This window comes from Quercus lobata, chromosome 10, assembly GCF_001633185.2.
Source record: "Quercus lobata isolate SW786 chromosome 10, ValleyOak3.0 Primary Assembly, whole genome shotgun sequence".
NCBI lineage: Eukaryota > Viridiplantae > Streptophyta > Magnoliopsida > Fagales > Fagaceae > Quercus > Quercus lobata.
The window spans coordinates 51,084,384-51,102,165 of record NC_044913.1 but is presented as its reverse complement, the minus strand read 5'-3'; the positions used below and the strand labels follow the sequence as shown (position 1 = coordinate 51,102,165).

General features: G+C 35.7%; 1 protein-coding gene across 2 annotated transcripts; it reads left to right on the top strand.

Moving 5' to 3' along the window:
* The first annotated feature begins 2,313 nt into the window (after positions 1-2,313).
* On the top strand, positions 2,314-13,884 carry LOC115965917 (TMV resistance protein N-like). Of its 2 annotated transcripts, XM_031085231.1 has the most exons (13): positions 2,314-2,395; positions 2,557-2,727; positions 2,940-2,999; positions 3,647-4,142; positions 5,923-7,027; positions 7,131-7,415; positions 7,499-8,584; positions 8,682-9,501; positions 10,034-10,197; positions 11,104-11,151; positions 11,271-11,325; positions 12,079-12,154; positions 13,204-13,884. In XM_031085231.1, the coding sequence occupies exons 2-8, from the start codon at positions 2,628-2,630 to the stop codon at positions 9,354-9,356; spliced, it is 3,807 nt and encodes a 1,268-aa protein (XP_030941091.1). In that variant the 5' UTR covers positions 2,314-2,395; positions 2,557-2,627; the 3' UTR covers positions 9,357-9,501; positions 10,034-10,197; positions 11,104-11,151; positions 11,271-11,325; positions 12,079-12,154; positions 13,204-13,884. The 2 variants fall into 2 exon arrangements, with proteins under 2 accessions (XP_030941091.1, XP_030941090.1); XM_031085230.1 differs by lacking the exon at positions 11,104-11,151.
* Positions 13,885-17,782: the final 3,898 nt, after the last annotated feature.

The following is a 17,782-nucleotide window of genomic DNA, read 5'->3' as shown; positions in this document are numbered from 1 at the left end:
GCCCAATTCAAGGCAGAACCCCTCCTCGGCCAGGCGTGGCCGAGGACAAAGGGAACAATCTACTACTGAGAGTAACTCTCCGGGTCATTCTATGGAATAGGACAAGTACTAAGACAGAAAAGGACAATGGAAGGAATGAAGATATCTAAGGGAAAGCAGCCATTATTGCATTAAGTGATCTGTACCTAACAGAGCCATGCTTTTTAGCTTTTATAACCACTCCCAACAACTTTGGGGAGGGGCTGATGGGACAAGTATCAGCACTATGAATCTAAATCTACACGTGGACGTTGGGGGGGGGGAACTAGTATAAAATGGGGGGAAGGAGGCAATCTGGGGGGTAACTGCTACCACTCAAGACGTACTAGAAAAAAGCTCCTCGGATAGTGCCGAGGACCAACCTTCTTTGATAAATTCAGTTCATATCTGCTTGATTGTCATGAACACCATGTTAACTGTTATTCATATACTAAAACCTAACTCTTTGACCAACTCTTTACAAATTTATTGTACTGGACTCACTGGTCCAAGATCCCATACATCTTAGGTCTGGGCTACAAAACGTGTCCCTACAGTATTTATTAGTGAAAATATTAATTAGGCCATAAATATTAATCAACAAATAAAAGGTAAATTTTTTTGTCAAAGAAAAACAAAGCCCCCAAATATAAAAGGCCCCAAATAAATAAATAAGACCCTAAATTTTAACCAATAGATCTCTTTACTTGTAAAAATATTAATTAGGTCCCAAATATTAATCAATAAATAAAAATTAAGTTTTTGTCAAAGATAAAAAATATTTTTATTGAATGTGTTTGACTAATTAATTTTCTATGGCAGCTCTAGAATGTAATACTCATTAATCCTCCACACGTAAAAGTTAAAAAGTCACTTTCTATCTTTATCTTAAATTCTTAATGAAGCAAAACGGAAATCAAAATACAAAAAAAAATAATAATAATAATAACAATTTCAAACCTCAATCTCTAATGTACGGATGAAGGGAAAATGCTTCTATATATTAAAAAAAAATTAAAGAATTGTTTGATATTATTATTTAAACAACAGTTTTCAGTATTTAAACAACTAGTCGGAAACCCGTGCGTTGCATGAGAACTTACCTATTTATAATAGACTAAAATAATTTTATAAAATTTTAAATTGATTATGAAACTATACTATTGCGTGAATTGCTCCTATCTTTTTGAGTTATAATTTGATGAATAAGCCAAATTTAGATATTGAAACAAAAATAACTAAAAAGTTCTGATGTTAAAACGTTCGAAAGGGGGAAAAAAATCAGAAAATTTACTGGCATTGCCTAGAAATTATTGAAACAAAACAAAATATATATGACTACCAAATAGAGAAATATAAGAGAAAGATAGGTTACCTTTAAGAAAATAATCCATAGTTATAACAGTTTAAATTTGCTAAACTGTTTCAAATATTGCAAAAAATTGAACCTAAAAATTTAGATGGTCAAACTTTCAAAAGACAATAAAATTAAAAATCAAAACATTCAGAACCTACAAATTATAAAAACAAAACAAAAAAAAAAGTCATTATTGCGAGACAATTTCAGTAAGGATGGAAAGTTTTGTTTTTTTTATCCAATTCTTCCTAATTGATGAAAAATTTGGTTCAAACATTGTCGAACACTTTGAAGGTGCAAATAATATAGGCTTCCAACATAATCTTTAATTAATAAACAAAGAAGCATGACACCATAAGAGAAAATATAAGATAACATATAGTACATATACCTTACTCCACAGCTGTGAGAAAATATTCACACAAAAGGAATTGAAAACTTGTACATACGTCTCCATAAGGTAAAGCTTAAGGTTATATAATCTAAAATAATATAGAATATAGCATCTTTGAACCACACAAAAAGTTAGCAAACTTACTACAATACTATACTATATATTGTAAAGTACTACTCCATACAAAACAAAAGCAAAAAAATTGAAGTTTAGGGTTTTCTCTCTTAGTGGAGACGGATAGAGGAGATTGTTTTAGGGTTTTCAAAGATTTTGTCTCTTATATATATATATATATATATATAAAAGACTCCTGTTAGGACTCTCTTACTATTTAGTTTTAAAAATTAAAATTTTTTTAAATTAAAATGATGATGTGAAAAATTGTGAGAGTTTCAAAGGTTTCGATTATATATATATATATATATATATATAGATAACAGTGTATTTCAATAATATTCAAACGCGCATTTCAAAAATACTGAAAATTAAATAACAATACTTAAAACATTTTACCCAAACAGGCCCTAACTTCCTAAGTCGCACTCCAGAGTCCAGACCTCCTTCTTCTCTGTTGAGTGTTGCAGTTTAAACCTCGGAAAGTGAGCGTCGTTTCCCCCAAACAAAAGGTAATTGCGCCATGTGAATGGTTTTAGAAAAAAGAAAAAAAAAGCGCACCAACCAAACCTCGGGAAATCTCCTGTATTATTGTTTGTCTTTTCATTGTCTCTCAAATTCTCATCCAGATCTAATCTCACCTTATATTTGTTCTTCCTCGCTTTCTTTGCAGCTGAACGCTAACCCAAACCCAATTCAGTGTCAACCTCACTTGCTTTCATCTTGGATTTTGATGCTTTAATAATGGTTCGGATAGTTAATTGCCCCAAGTGTAAAGCCGTGCTACCAGAGCTCGCTGACTGGCCTTTTTACCAGTGTGGTGGTTGTGGTACTATTCTTCAAAGTAAGCTTGGTTTTCCTCCCTTTCTTTTCTCCAACTTTAATAAGTTTTTTTTTTCTTTTTCTTTTTTTACTCTTATTAGTTTGACTGCTAAGAATTAATAGAAACAATTTTGAAAAAGAAAAAGATGTTTGAAATTTAAGGTAGAGATGTCAAAGTTTAGTTCTTTAAGGTGTTTCATTTTATTTTTGACAATTTCAAAAGCAATATATTAGGCTCTTCTTTTGGTGTTACATCTAAGAAGAAAGGTCCTAGGAATGATGCTGTTCTTCGAGGTAAGCTTGGTTTTCCTCCCTTCCTTTTCTCCAACTTTAATAAGTTTTTTTTTTTACTCTTATTAGTTTGACTGCTAAGAATCAATAGAAACAATTTTTTTTTTAAAAAAAGATGTTTGAAATTTAAGTTAGAGATGTCAAAGTTTAGTTCTTTAAGGTTTTTCATTTTATTTTTGACAATTTCAAAAGCAATATATAAGGCTGTTTTGGTGTTAAGAAGAAAGGTCCTGGGTATGATGGGCTTTTGTTAACATCTGATGAGAAGAAGGGTAAAGGGAGTTCAGAGAAATTGGAGAGTTTGTCGGAGAAAGAGGATGGTGTTGGTGGGATGTATTATTTTATTGTGGTAGATATATTATTTTATTGTAATGTTTATATTATTTTATTGTGCTAAAAGCTAAAATAGATCCATTGCTGGATGTTTTGTAAAATGAGTAGGTAAAACAGATAAAATAGCTTTTAGTGGTGTTAAATAACTAAAAAAATAGCTCCACTACTGTAGATGCTCTTATGCACTGAAAACTATTTTTGTTTCTTTTTTCTGGCTATCTTTTAATTTGGTGGTTTTTTTTTAACCGGCGGGATTTACCGAAACTTTTGGTCATTGATCCAATTGCTTCCATTTCCTTCTATGGAAACTCAAACAGCTTCCTCCTCCTCGTCCTCTCCTTATCGGAAATACGATGTGTTCCTTAGTTTTCGCGGTCAGGACACCCGCTTGGATTTTACTAGCCATCTCTACAATGCTTTGGATCAAAAGGGTATTTATACCTTCATAGACAATAAACTTCCGCGTGGAGAAACTATATCACCAGAACTCTCAAAAGCAATAGAAGAGTCCCACTTTGCAATCATCATTCTCTCAACAAACTACGCTTCTTCGAAGTGGTGCTTGATTGAATTAACAAAGATTGTTGAATGCATGAAACAAAACAAGTTAACCATTTTGCCAGTCTTTTACCATGTGAATCCCTCTGATGCACGGAACCAGATGGGTATTCTTGCTTCAGGGAATCAGACTTTTGCTGAAGCCTTTGCCAAGCATGAAAGAGATCCCAAAGTTAACATTGAGAATTTGCAAGCATGGAAAGCTGCTTTGAAAGAAGTCGGCAATATATCCGGATGGCATGTACAAAAACACAGGTAACATTTTACGTTTGCCTTGACTACTTTGTTCACATTATTATATCAATATCGTAATTTTCCACAAAATTACTCCGATTTTCCCTTTGATTAACTTGAAAAAGAGAAAATTTTAAATTTGTCCATGAATATTATGACTTAGGAAATTATACGCTCAAGTTGGACTTTGGTCAAAGAACCTTTGCTTAGTTTGAGGCATGGTAGTCTGTTACTGAATTAACATTTATTTTTATTTTTATAATCACATAAACTTTTGTTGATAAAACAAACTTCAAGACCTGAAAATATCCAGTACAGAAGCCAAGTCTTGAGAAATGGAGAGAACAAAATGTGGGGGAACTCTTAGAGGATCAAAACAACCCAATACAAAATTAAGCAGAGACCAGCAAGCTAGATCATGTGCTGCTTTAATGGTCTCTCTGCTTCCCCAACAGAAAGATACAACTTGGTATACAATCTGCATTCTATAGTGAATTGTCGAGTTAAGGAAGCTTTGCTTTTTATAGTCGGCCCTAGTGCTCGAAGTCAAATGCTTGCCTTCCTTCAGCTTAGAATGTCTAATACCTATTATCTGAGAAGTGTAGCAGGAGTCAGACTAGGTCAGTATCAGGACAATGTGTTTGGACATATATTTAATCAATAGGCTTGATTTCCAAAGTTCGTAATATCCAAGGTATAATCCCATGTATACTTCTTTTTATGCTAGATATCTCATTCAGTCATACCCATATCATTTTTAATCAGCACTTTTCTATTGTTATCAAGTGACATTATTAACAAAAGTTAGATATCAACAAGCTAAATATTTCCAAAAGGAAAACTCTGTGAACACCTTCTCTATATGAAGAAACTTCTAGTCATTTTGCCTTGAGAATAATCATCGGCATATATTTGGAAAAATAGATGCATCTTTCTATTTTTTTTTCCATCTGGGTCTATTTCCATTATAAATTAACTAGAATTATCTTCATAAAACTTAGATTTTGTAGTAAAAATTTACTTCAAACATGAATACCTATTACCTCCAAAGTTAAATAGAATATGAGTTAAATCAATGGTGAAGATAAAAATACTGTACTATTTAAGGTAGTGTGAAAACTAAGAATTTAATAAGTATTTATAACAAATCAAGAATATTGTAAAATTTGAGGTCAAATCACATTTTGGAAATAAACAAATGGGAGACATTTTTTCAAAATTATAAGTTTTGGATTTAAATGGCTATTGGTATGATTTTCAACCATCCATGTCCATGACTATGACAAATATCACTATGACTAATGATGACTAATCTTTTTAACCTCAATTATTGTCTCACTAATTCACATTTCTTGTAGAATTTCTTTGGTGAACGATTAAAATGTTTGGGACAAGTAAACAGGCCATAAGCGTAAATATATATATATATATATATATATATAGTAAATAATTTTATTGGTGCATTTGTTCCTTTTTCTTATTGTGAAGATTAAAGAAAAAGAAAAAAAAAAAAAAAGGGAGTATGAAAATTAAATCCAAGAAACATACAACAAATGAATTATTAAAATTAAGCACACTCTCAACTCATTAAACTATTATAGTTAGAAGGAAACATGTGGTTCTCACTTGGACTGTATGACACCAAACAAATCAAACCTCAATTACAATGCTATATTAAACGCTTTTCAAATTCCCCTATTACTATGAACGAATCTAAGATTGTGTTTTGAATGTTTTGTCTCATGTATTTATGCTATACTATACTGTCATCAAATTTATTGTTATGCTATCTTCATTGCAGCTCTGAAGCAGCAGTTATCCAAGAAATCGTTCAAACAGTATTTAGAGAATTGAATCTTATATTCTCAAGAACTATTTCTAAGGATCTTAAGCTTGTTGGAATGGAACCCCGTGTGAGTGAAATGTTGAATTCATATTTAAAAGAAAGGTCAGGTGATGTTCGCTATGTAGGAATTTGTGGGATGGGTGGAATCGGTAAAACAACTCTTGCAAAAGAAATTTTTGAAAGAATTTCAGGTCGCTTTGAAGCTAGCAGCTATATTGCTGATGTAAGAGAAAAAACTAAAAATAAACATCTAGTTTCTTCACAAAAACAACTTCTTTCTAACATCCTTATGGAAACTGAAATAGAGATATGGAATGTTCATGAGGGGATCAAAATCATAGGGAATAGATTACGTGGTAAGAAGGTTCTTATTGTTCTTGATGATGTTGAGGACCAAAAACAATTAGAAGCATTAGCTGGGAACCTTGATTGGTTTGGTCCAGGGAGTAGAATCATTGTAACAAGCAGAGACAACCAATTGTTGAAAAGATGTGGTGTGGATGACATATATACAGCAAAGGGGTTAGATCCAGATGAAGCTTTGCAACTCTTTAGTTTGTTTGCTTTCAAGAAACCCCATCCTAAAGAAAATTATGTGGATTTGTGTATGTATTTTGTGAATTACACTAATGGCCTTCCTTTAGCTCTTAAAGTTTTGGGTTCTTTGTTGTGTACCAAAAGCATCGATGAATGGGAAAGTCTCATAGATAAACTAAAAGTGGAACCTGAAAAAGAAATTTTGGACATTCTTCAAATAAGTTTTAATGGGCTAACGGAAACCCAAAGAGAATTATTTTTAGATATTGCATGTTTTTTTAAAGGAGAGAACAAAGATTGCATAAGAGAGATATTAAAAAGTTTTGGTTACTGTCCAGACTACAATATTAGTGTTCTGATGGACAAATCGCTCATAACCATTAATGAAAATGGAGCTTTGTGGATGCATGATTTGCTACAAGAAATGGCTCAACATATAGTTCGTCGTGGATCTAAAGAGCCTGGTAGACGAACTAGGTTATGGCTTTATGAGGACATCCTTCATGTATTGAAGAATAATACTGTAAGTTGATTTGTCTAGACCTAAATTTAGAAAAGTACATATATTCTTACAAATTCTTCTAAGGATCGCCGATTATTCTAATTTCATTAATCTTGGTTATTAGGGAACAAAGGTAGTTGAAGGCATAATGCTAAACACACCTTTTCAAGAAGAGGTGCACTTGGATGCTGAAGTCTTCTCAAAGATGAAAAAAATGAGATTGCTTAAAGTGGGTGATATGGGTAATGTAAAACTTCCACAAGGCCTCAATTGTCTTTCTAATGAGTTACGCATTATAGAATGGCATGGATATCCTTTAAGTTCAATGCCAACCAACTTCCAACCAAACAAGCTTGTTGAATTGAAAATGCATTGCAGCAGCATCAAACAACTATGGAATGGAATTATGGTAAGATTCACTTATTCAATTTTGTATTTTTTTCCTTCTCATTAAGGCTCAAGTTTATCTAATTATTTATTGGTTTGTAACAGATTTTAGACGAGTTAAAAATCATTGACTTGTGTAACTCTCAAAGCTTGATTGAGATCCCAAATCTAAGTGGAGTCCCAAATCTTAAGCAATTGATTCTTCAAGGTTGTACAACATTGTCTAAGATTCATCCATCTCTTGGAAGTCTCAAACAACTTATTCGATTAGATTTGTCTGGTTGCAAGTGTCTTGAAAGCCTTCCTCACAAGATCAACTTGGAATCTCTTGAAGTTTTTATTCTTTCCGGCTGTTCAGGGCTAAAGAAGTTTCCAGAAGTTGTAAGAAATATGTCATGTTTGTCTGAACTTTATTTGAACGAGACTGCTATAAAAGATCTACCATTGTCAGTGGAGCATTTAATTGGCCTTATTAAATTGGATCTAAGAGACTGCAAAAACCTTTCAAGTCTTCCGAATGCTTGTTATAGTTCAGTGTCTCTAAAAATTCTCACTTTATCTGGCTGCTCAAAACTTGTTGAACTACCAGAGAATTTGGGGAATCTCAAAGGCTTGGAGGAGTTAGATCTGAGTGGAACTGCGATAAAAGTGCTACCTACATCCATCAAACTCTTAAAAAATCTCAAAAAATTGTCTCTTTGTGGATGTAAAGGGCTATCATTAAAATCTTCAAATAAACTCTTCAGTTTTCCTTTCATGCAACAGAGAAGAAGTCCAGATCCCATGGACGTGTTTGAGTGTCCTTTATCAGGCCTATGGTCCTTGACCAAACTGGATCTAAGTCATTGCAATCTTCAGGAAATTCCTGATGCTTTTGACTGCTTGTCGTCCTTGTTAATATTAAATCTAGAGGGAAATGAATTTATTCGGCTTCCTAAAAGTATGATTCAACTATCAAATCTACAAGATCTTTTTCTGTGTGGTTGCTCGAATCTTCGATCGTTGCCAAAGCTTCCATCAAACATTAAGTATATTGATGCAGCACAGTGTACCTCACTAGAAACATTATCATCAGGATCAGAATATGATTTTCATCCAGCACTTCAGCTTCTGAATTGTGTCAAATTGATTGAGAATCAAGGCTACGGTTACATGTCAACAATGCTAAGACGTTATTTTATTAATGACAAGGTCTCTCTCTCTCTCTCTCTCTCTCTCAGTTCCAAGCATCTTTATTTGCATATTTCAGTCTTTTGAAGTTCTAAGCATCATTATTTGCATATTTCAGCATTACTATGGGCAAGACAGATTGGCACATTATATCTATGTTCCAGGGGGTGAAATTCCGAAATGGTTTAGACACCAAAATGTGGGGGCTTCAGTGAGCCTGCAAATGCCTTTAGATTTTTGTAACAAATTGATGGGAATAGCTATGTGCGTTGTTTTTGTATTCCGCCAACATAGTCCATTTGAATCATTTGTCCAACTTGATTTTGAAGATTTGGGGCATAATAAATATACACATAAACTTTCATGTTCCATTAAATTTAACGATTATGAAATTTTTGAAGTGGCCAATGGTTTTTCCGAAGAATTTGGTAAGATTGAACTGTATCACCTTTGGTTGCAATATTTACCCTCTCAATTGTTTCACAAGGACTGGGAAAAAGCATTGAGTAAAAGCGATACTAATGGATTCAGTGATATTAAGATTGAATTTAAAACATGGGGTCTAGGATTGGAGGTTACAAAATGCGGGGCCCATTTGGTATTCCAGCAAGACGTTGAAGATCTCAAACAAACTATGGTTGGGTCTAGCAGCTGCAGCATCACTCCTTACGAGGATGATTTTGACGGTTCAGCCAGAGATACCATAATTAAGGGAAGCCATGATGACTATGATGGGGAAGGGGCTGGACCTAGTGGAGAAGGCACCACACCCAAAGTGGATACAGCAACCTAATCTAATTGCAAATTGGATTGGGAATTTCAATTCATGCACACAATAACAAGGAAACTCAGACAAAGGCCAACGGTAGTGATGGTGATGGAGTGGAACTGGCTTCAGCAACTCAAAAACTGAAAGATTCCAGGAAGGTCACCAGAAAGTATGTTATTTTCAACTATCTACTTATTTTCTCCTGTGTTTTCCTTTTCTTTTCCCAGAAACTGTCTTTTTTTCTTCTTTTTTTTCTTGGTACACATTTTTTTCTTATATGAGACTATTTCTATGTCTGGCTGCAAGGAAACTTAAGGAAAATTAATGTAGAAAGGGTAAAAAACTTTTGAATTCTATCTCGTTTTGATGTTTTAGTTTCGGGCAATTGTAATGCTTGACCAATATGAGCTGAAATAGTGGTGCCAGACTTAGTTCTTGAGTTCTCAACTCTCTGGGTTCCCTTTGGAACATATAAATTTTGTTTTCTTATCCCATATTTTTCATAGAATCTGAAAGAGTGACAAAATGCTGGTAATTTTTTCCTATGGTTTTGTTTTCAGAACACATAAGCACAGCTTAAGCAAGCCAGTTGTGTTTGGCTTTGCTGGCAATTTCTTTCCTTGGAATAAAATGCATTTTCCCCCAAGAAAATAGGAGGAGCTTATTGTGGGTTATGTTGTTTTGTATAAATGTTTCTGAAGGTACCAGTTGGAGCTAAGCCAGAAAGCTTTGGATGAGAATGGGAAGAGGTTGTGGGAAGACCCACATTGCTGTACTGCTTATACACGAGCTAGGTCACTTCATAAGGAAGCCCTAGAAGAACATATGCGTCTTTTTTGGCCCTACTGTGGTTCTGTTTTGGCAGGTAAGCTAATTTATCATTTTTTTTTTCTGTAATTTAATGTTCGATTTTTGGTAGTATTTAAGTTTGAGACATTTTTTTAAAGCTTTTATTGCTGGAACATTGCACAATAACAAAGTGGTGTGCTTTTTGGCTTGGCTGTAGTGGTAGGTGTGTAGGCTGTGAGAAGGGGGTTGGGCTGTTGGTTTTTAGTACCTATGTATGCAATTTCTCATCATTATTCTAGATTTTAAGATGGGCCTTCTTGATTCTATGTGTTTCTAGTTCACCTTGGGAAGGAGTTTGGCATTTTATAAATAGAGTGGTGATTATTCTATGAACTCATTACTCCTTGATAGTGCAGAAGTGTGGGCTTACTCTTCTAATGGCGCAGTGTTATGTAGAGTTTAAGCAAACAATAAGGCATTGGTGGCCTCTTTATTTGATAATTGTGGTCTCATTTGTCAGTTAATCTATATATATAAACATGGACCTCATTTGGGAAAGTATGAGGTTTTGCCATGTAGAGCTTTGAATAAGTAGTTTCTCTACAATAAAAACATTAATTGTCATATTTACTCTTTCCACAACCTCTCCTCTTCAAGTCTCTTAGGATTCCCGAATGTCTCCTCAATTACACAAACTCATAGCTTTTTACCTCTTGCTCATTTCTTTTCTGTTTCAATCTCCTCTCTTTCCCATACTTCTGGTCATATACCGCTAAAACCCATATTGCCATAGTTCAATCTCAGTCTTAAAGGAATGACTTCAGTGGGCAGAAGTTTTCTCCACAGTTGGAATCAATTTCACCAGGTCCCGAAATCCCTCCGTCCCTCTTCTATAAAACTTAAAAAATGTTATGCTCTTCTCTTTCTCAATGTGTTTTGAAAATAATAATAATAATAATATCAGATTATGAGCTTCTTTCAGAATCTCAGGGACTCCACTGGGGAGGCTTTTCTGTTGTACGTCAATGAGGTTTTACTCAATCTATATATATTACTACCTGTATTCCCTGTTTGTTTACATAGAAAGTGGGCACCTCATTTTTGCTGAAAATTTTCTTTGTGATCTTTTAATGTTGTGAGTGATTCCAGGAATATAGGACTGACGCAGAAGATAAGCCTCAAGCCAAATGGTCAACTTGACAGGGTAAAAAAAGAACCTACGTTTAGGTTTTTTATTTTATAATTTTTAATGGTATAGTTTTTTTTTTTTTTTAAGTATTCATTAAGAAGCTTTTTTGAAACAAAGAAACACATTGTTTGTTAATATGCAAATCCACATCCTGATTTCTGTAAATACAAACGGATTGGATTGAAGCCTAACACACAATCTACTCATGTTGTATAATAAGCTGAGATTGTGGGTTGTTGTGTACTACTATTGTGTAGGGGAGATAAAAATTAACTGAGGAACCATCAGACAAATATTAAAATTATCAGGAAAGATGTAAAGGCTCAAGTTGAGTATTTTTGTTGGGTAGTTGTCCAAGGCTCCAAGCCTTGACAGTGAGCCAGTGATCTGCTCAGTATATGAGTGGGTTAATTGTGTTTTTGTAAATACATAATATGTTCATGCCATAAAATCAATTTTTATAGCCAAAATAGAAATTCCATTCATTTTATGATACATAATAATCCTTAGATAGAGTTCAATCTTCTTCTACTTTTTTTTTTTTTTTTTTTGAATGTCCTAATGCCTCCAATCCTGGATCTCCTTAAAAAAGACAAGATGTAGTTCATGCTAATACTGTTCCATGTTTTGACACAATATTTATGCATAGAAGATACTACATGAGTTTTCCCTTTTGTTGAATAGTTACCTTATTTCATCTGTATACAGCAATAGGAATAATTTTTATTAGTTTTCCTTTACACTAAAACACTCTTACATGTCTTGTAGCTCTTTTTAAACATCATTTGCATGTTGTGCCCATCATGAAGTGATCAAACTTTACAACATTGGTTTTATTACACAGGTACGCATTTCAACACAAAATTAGTTTGTAAATGAGTACGTGGACATAAGAGGCAATGAAGTTTTTGTATTAGATGGTGCACGATGTGCCATATCTAGCATATATCATACTAATAAATTTAATGGTCTAATTTATCAAGGACTTCCTTTATTTATTAATTACTTATTACTTTGGAAAATTTCATAAATCCAAATTCGTATTTTCATCTCTCTAATGTGTTCTTCTAAAAAGTAAAACTCCCTAATGTGTCAATTGTTATATAAGACAAATCTTTTTCAGTATCTCTTTTTTGTCTCCCTTTTTGGCTATATAGGCCCATAGGGTTACTAGATACGTGTGTAAGTTTCCACTTTTACAAATATATGAAAAAGGTCTTCTTTGTAAAATCTAGAACTTTGCTAGACAATATACAACATGATTTATGGAAGAATTTCCAATAGACAAGTATACAGAGAAGAGTGATCACAGTTCTTGGTTTTTTCTTCATTTTTTTATCACATCTCTTTTTTGTGCTTCAATCTCAAAAGTTGAATCTATGTAGTTTTTCCTGAATTTTCATCACTTCAAAGTATATCTTTTATTGCAATGAAAGAACCAGTGTTCCTCTTTGCACATAATGTATAGGGAAGTGCCAAAAAGGCAAGTAAAAGAAATTGATGGAACAAGTTGGCACTTCACTTGGAAAATGTGGTATAACTATCTGGTTGGTTGGGAATTATCTAGTTCTGAAATCAATGGGGAAGGTGGGGCTCATAATGGGAAACATCCGTATGTACAATAATTTTGGGAACACCTTTCAATATAACTAGATCGACAATTTCTTGGGTTTTTGAAGAAACATTTGATAGAACACATATTATTGCTAAATAAATTTTGATAGAATATAATTACTGCTTAAGTGTGTGTATGATTGGCATAGCTCTGAGTTAAGGCAGTAATATGGTTGACTATGAAAGAAGCTTATAATGGGGTTAATGTGAATAATCTTCATTCTATATATCTTGGGTTCGTGCTTAATATTTTGTCACTATATTTATCTTGGGTATTAGGGTCGAGAGCACACCACACATGCTGAGAAGTGTCCAATGCAACAAGAATGGTCCAAGGGGAAGATGAATGCTAAGAAAGGAGATGAACTTAGTGAGATGACACAGGCTATCCAGAGCTTCACTGAACTATCAAGGGCAAAGTTTATAGCTGGGCAGGCAAAGGCAAGTGGTGGCAGTAAGCACATGGGTGAATCTGCTGGCACTGATGATAAGTTCTCTCTTGAGAAGGCTATTGCCACACACAATGGACACAAAGATCTAGATGATATGACCTTCTTCAAGGTACAAAAGAAACTCTATAATCGCAAGGCTAGGATTTTCTTCATGACCGTGCCAGATAATAGGCAGAAAGCCTGGATGGAGTTCATTGCGAAGGAATCTGATTGAGTTGCGGTTGTGCTTGATGATGTGTTTGTTTGTTTGTATTAACTTGGAGACATTGGAGACATTGTTTTTAGTTGCTATATGCTTACACAACAATGTTTTGTTTTGGTTGTGATTCTCTTTATGTGTGTTTTGTTTTCAGCCACTTTATGTTTGTTTCCAGATAATAATGTGTAACTACGTATTTGTTATATGGTTCACAGCAGATTATTTCAGACAACTCAAATTGGTGCAACACTGAATGTATGTAAATGTATGGTATTATAATGGTAGTTGTGACCTGTATTTGAGAACTTACTAGCTGATGAGTAATTATTGTCGCTGCCATGTTTTTGTATATATTGTAGGGCATTATAACCTGGATGAGAGTGGTTATAAATTGCTTTCAATATTAAACTGATATTGTACAATGGCGAGTCTGTCGAGTATTAAGGGCAGTTCTCGAATTTGAGAACATTATAATTAAGCTAGATGAAAATGCATATGAGCTTCCTCATGAGCTTGATGTAACGAAAAGTACTATCCATGGTTCAAGATATAGAAGCATTTTATTATTTATGTCATAATAATGTCTCTATGTTTACTATTGTATTTGGTTATGATAGGACTAAACTACATTTTTGTTATTGGGCATGTATAGGAGATATCAATGGTACCCATAACAGTGCCTGGGTTCCTACTGTGAAAGCGATGTCATTGTCATGTAGGAGTAGGATAAATGAAATTATTTAGTATGTCATGTGTGCATGTAATTTTAATATACAATTTACACATGTTCATGTTGAACGGGAGGGTAGTGTTAAGTTGTTAATGAGTCGAGTGATCCTAAACATGGATTTCCTTGGTTTGAATTTTTTTAACCGAGTTTAAGTTTTTATTAAAAATGACATTATTTTATATGGATATAAATGTAACTTTGTTCTAGGGGCGAAGCCAGGGGATCGAGAGGGGACAGCCGCCCCACTCCCTCTTGCGGGAGGCGACTCCTCCTAAAAGACCTTATAGTTGCTAATATTCAGGAATCATAAACATTTTGCCCCCGTCACGGTAAAAAAACAAAAAATCCTTCTCTATTAATATAAAACTTTCCTGACACCAAAAAAATATGGAGAAAAGATTTTCTAACATAGTAAAATACAACACTGGAGTCAAAGCCTTGCGTTTTATCTTTTCCACGCTATTCACGGAATCATGCTTTTTTTTTTTTTTTTTTTTTTTTGTGTGAGAAATTTAGTCACCTATTTAGAAAAGAGAAAAAAGTCAGCAGCACTTTTAGTGTTTATTTTGTTTTATTTTTTTTTTCACTCCATTTTTTATTTAGTCACGATACTTTCTGTTTAAAGCTCTATTACAGATTTTCTTACAATTCCTTCCGTCCCTTATTCCATGGAGGGTCTTTCACGTTATATAGCCTTTCTGGACTATCTTAATCCTACACTTGTCGTTCACCTGAGTCCTTATTTGAGTGTCTATCTCATCAGACACTCTGTTTGGCTCTTTGTGAGTTGCGTTTGTCGAGGTAACACTGTTCAGAGGTTTTCTCCACATAAATGTGGCCAGAAAAGTAGCGGTAATACATTTAATACGGTGGTAGCATCTTTTCCCTTAAATATTTTTGAGCTTACTTCCTTCTTGCATGTTTACGAGACACGCTCTCATTGCGGGAGCTTCTTGAAGGGTTGCCTTAGTAGCTGGAGTATGTGCTTGAGCGGTCTTTTTCATATTCGAGGAGGAGCCTCTCCTCGAATTACATTCCGTTCATCCCTCACTTGAATGTCTCTCAGTGGGAAATCCTGATAACGTCTTGCTTCTCCTCGGATGATTCAGCTGTTCCGGACAAAGGCCTAAGGCCCAACATGTCATTCTGGGCCTTCATCCCTACAATAGCCTCTCAAAATTCTGGTTTTTCTCTCTCATTCGAGGAGAAAAGTGGGATTTTGATTCCCAAGAGATGAAGTTAACTCCCCCTTCGATTTACACGTGTGGGAGTGTGATTTAACGCATCTTATAATTGCTGCTGTCGTTTCGAAGTTCATGGGGCGTCACTGAATACACTAGGCGATGCCTTGTTCCCTAGATCTGACGATGAGGCGCATATCCAACGGTGGACCCTTTTCTTCGAAGTTCGGGCGGAATAACTCCCATTTAACATCTCCCCCTATAAAAGACATCTAATGGATTTCTCTCTCCTCATTTTGCAAAAGCTTTCGAATTTTCAAGAACTCTCAACTTCTCCAGAACTCTCTATAGTACCACTGATTAGTTTTCCATAAGTTTTAACCTCTTCCTCAGACTGTTTTCTCCTCGGCCAGCTTCCTCAGCTCTCTTTTCTGTCGAAAGATTTTTTAGTGTCCCTTGCGTTTGCTTAGATGGGTAGGTTTAAGTATTTAGTAGATTCCTCGACCGCTATGGAGAGTTTTAGGGTCAAGTATCATATCCCGCAAGGAGTAGCCCTGCAATATTGTGCCCCAGACCGCATTCTTACCGATAGAGAAGTAGGTTAGGCTGTCATTCCGATAATTGCCTTCTTAGAGGGAGGAATGACACTGTCTATGGGTAGGGTGACTAGGGATTACCTTATTAACCACAAGTTAACCCCCCACCAGTGCGCCTCTAACCTCTTTAAGGTCTTGGGCTGCGTGGATGCTATCAACAAGCAGATGGGCTTGGGGCTCACGTGGCTTGATGTGGTTCACCTGTACGAGTGCCATAAGCTCGCCGGTGCAGGGTATTACCTAAAGTCCCAGTCTGACATCATCATACTGATATCGTGCTTTCCCAAGTCAAACAAGGGCATGAAGGACGATTATCTCCTGCTCTCTAGGGAATGGCATGACGGTCTTCATTGCCTAACTCGAGTAGGGGATCCAGGTGGGGTGCATTAGGGTTAGGTTCCGTAGTTTAGTTTCCTTGATATTCCGTCTTTTCGGATGATAGTTTTGTTGTCCTAATCGTCGTTTCTTCTTGGATGAATTTTGCAGACAAAAACCACGTCACTTAGAGGCTAAGTTTGGTGAATGTACCAGTACTTAACAAATTGCTAAGATTCAAGGTATTCGTAAGCGAGGACGGACAGTTACGAGCCACTCCTTTTAATTTTGGATTACGAGCCTCTATCTCATATATTCCAGAACGCAGGTCAAGCAATAAAGGTTGGTGATCCTTGGTTAAACTGGATAGACATATCTAAGGCAGGATTCCTCGCTCGGAGAGATCTTCTGCCCGACCAGTTGCCTATCCAGCGTGTTCCCCATGAAGTAGCTGCTCCAAGAGAAGGGACAGATTCTGCACATTTGTCCCTTTCATCCGAGATATATCAGTTTCACCTTGAGGTCGAAGGTGAAGCTTCAGGTGGGCCGATAGTACTCTCGGAGTCCAAGGCTGATATCGACAGGCTTTTCACAACCAACACTCCAGGCTTGGTGGTAGCTCAGATTAACTCCAAATTCGAGGAGGAAGAAATGGCTTTAAACTAGAGGAGAAGCCTGCGAGACCTCATGTCCTCCAGGAACAAGGGGACAACTTCTCAAGAAGTACCCAAATCCCAAGTTCCTGCAACACTTCCCCCTCCTCTCGCTCCTCTCCCTATTGATCCAGGCCTACACACGTTGAGGGATTTAAAGAAGAAGAGGCCGCTGCAAGATATTAAGGAGGGAGAGTTGCCCCCTCAGAAGGGCAAAAAGTAGCAAAAGACTGATAAAGATCCGAAGGATAAGAGGTCCTCATCTGTGGACAGTCGAGAGGAGCAGAACTAGGCCGAGGTGCGCCTATCACCACGTGTGTGGTTGCCTCGGCTAGAGGTTGACGGAGCTGCGATTCCGTGGAATGCCTCTATCAAGGAGTATCAAAGAGGCCACTTCGCGCGTGTGGCTGAGCCCTTGGAGCAGCCACTCCTCTTGCCCAAGGATATAGAGGCCTTAAGGAAGTTGAAGTAGCAGGACCTTTTCCTGTCCCTAAAAAGGGACCTTGCTTTGGTAAGTATAAATTCTAGTCATTTTTATTTACTCTAGCACTAGTATGCAGGTATTATTCTCATCTGTTTGCAAGGGATGACATTATTGTTCTTATGCAGATTACCCAAGAGGTTTATGTGGCTGAGGAATGGGTCAACAAAGCTAAGAACGATGCCAAGCATGAGACCAACCTCCGTCTTGATGCCGAGAAGGCTTTGGGGGCCACAAAGGAGGATAATAAA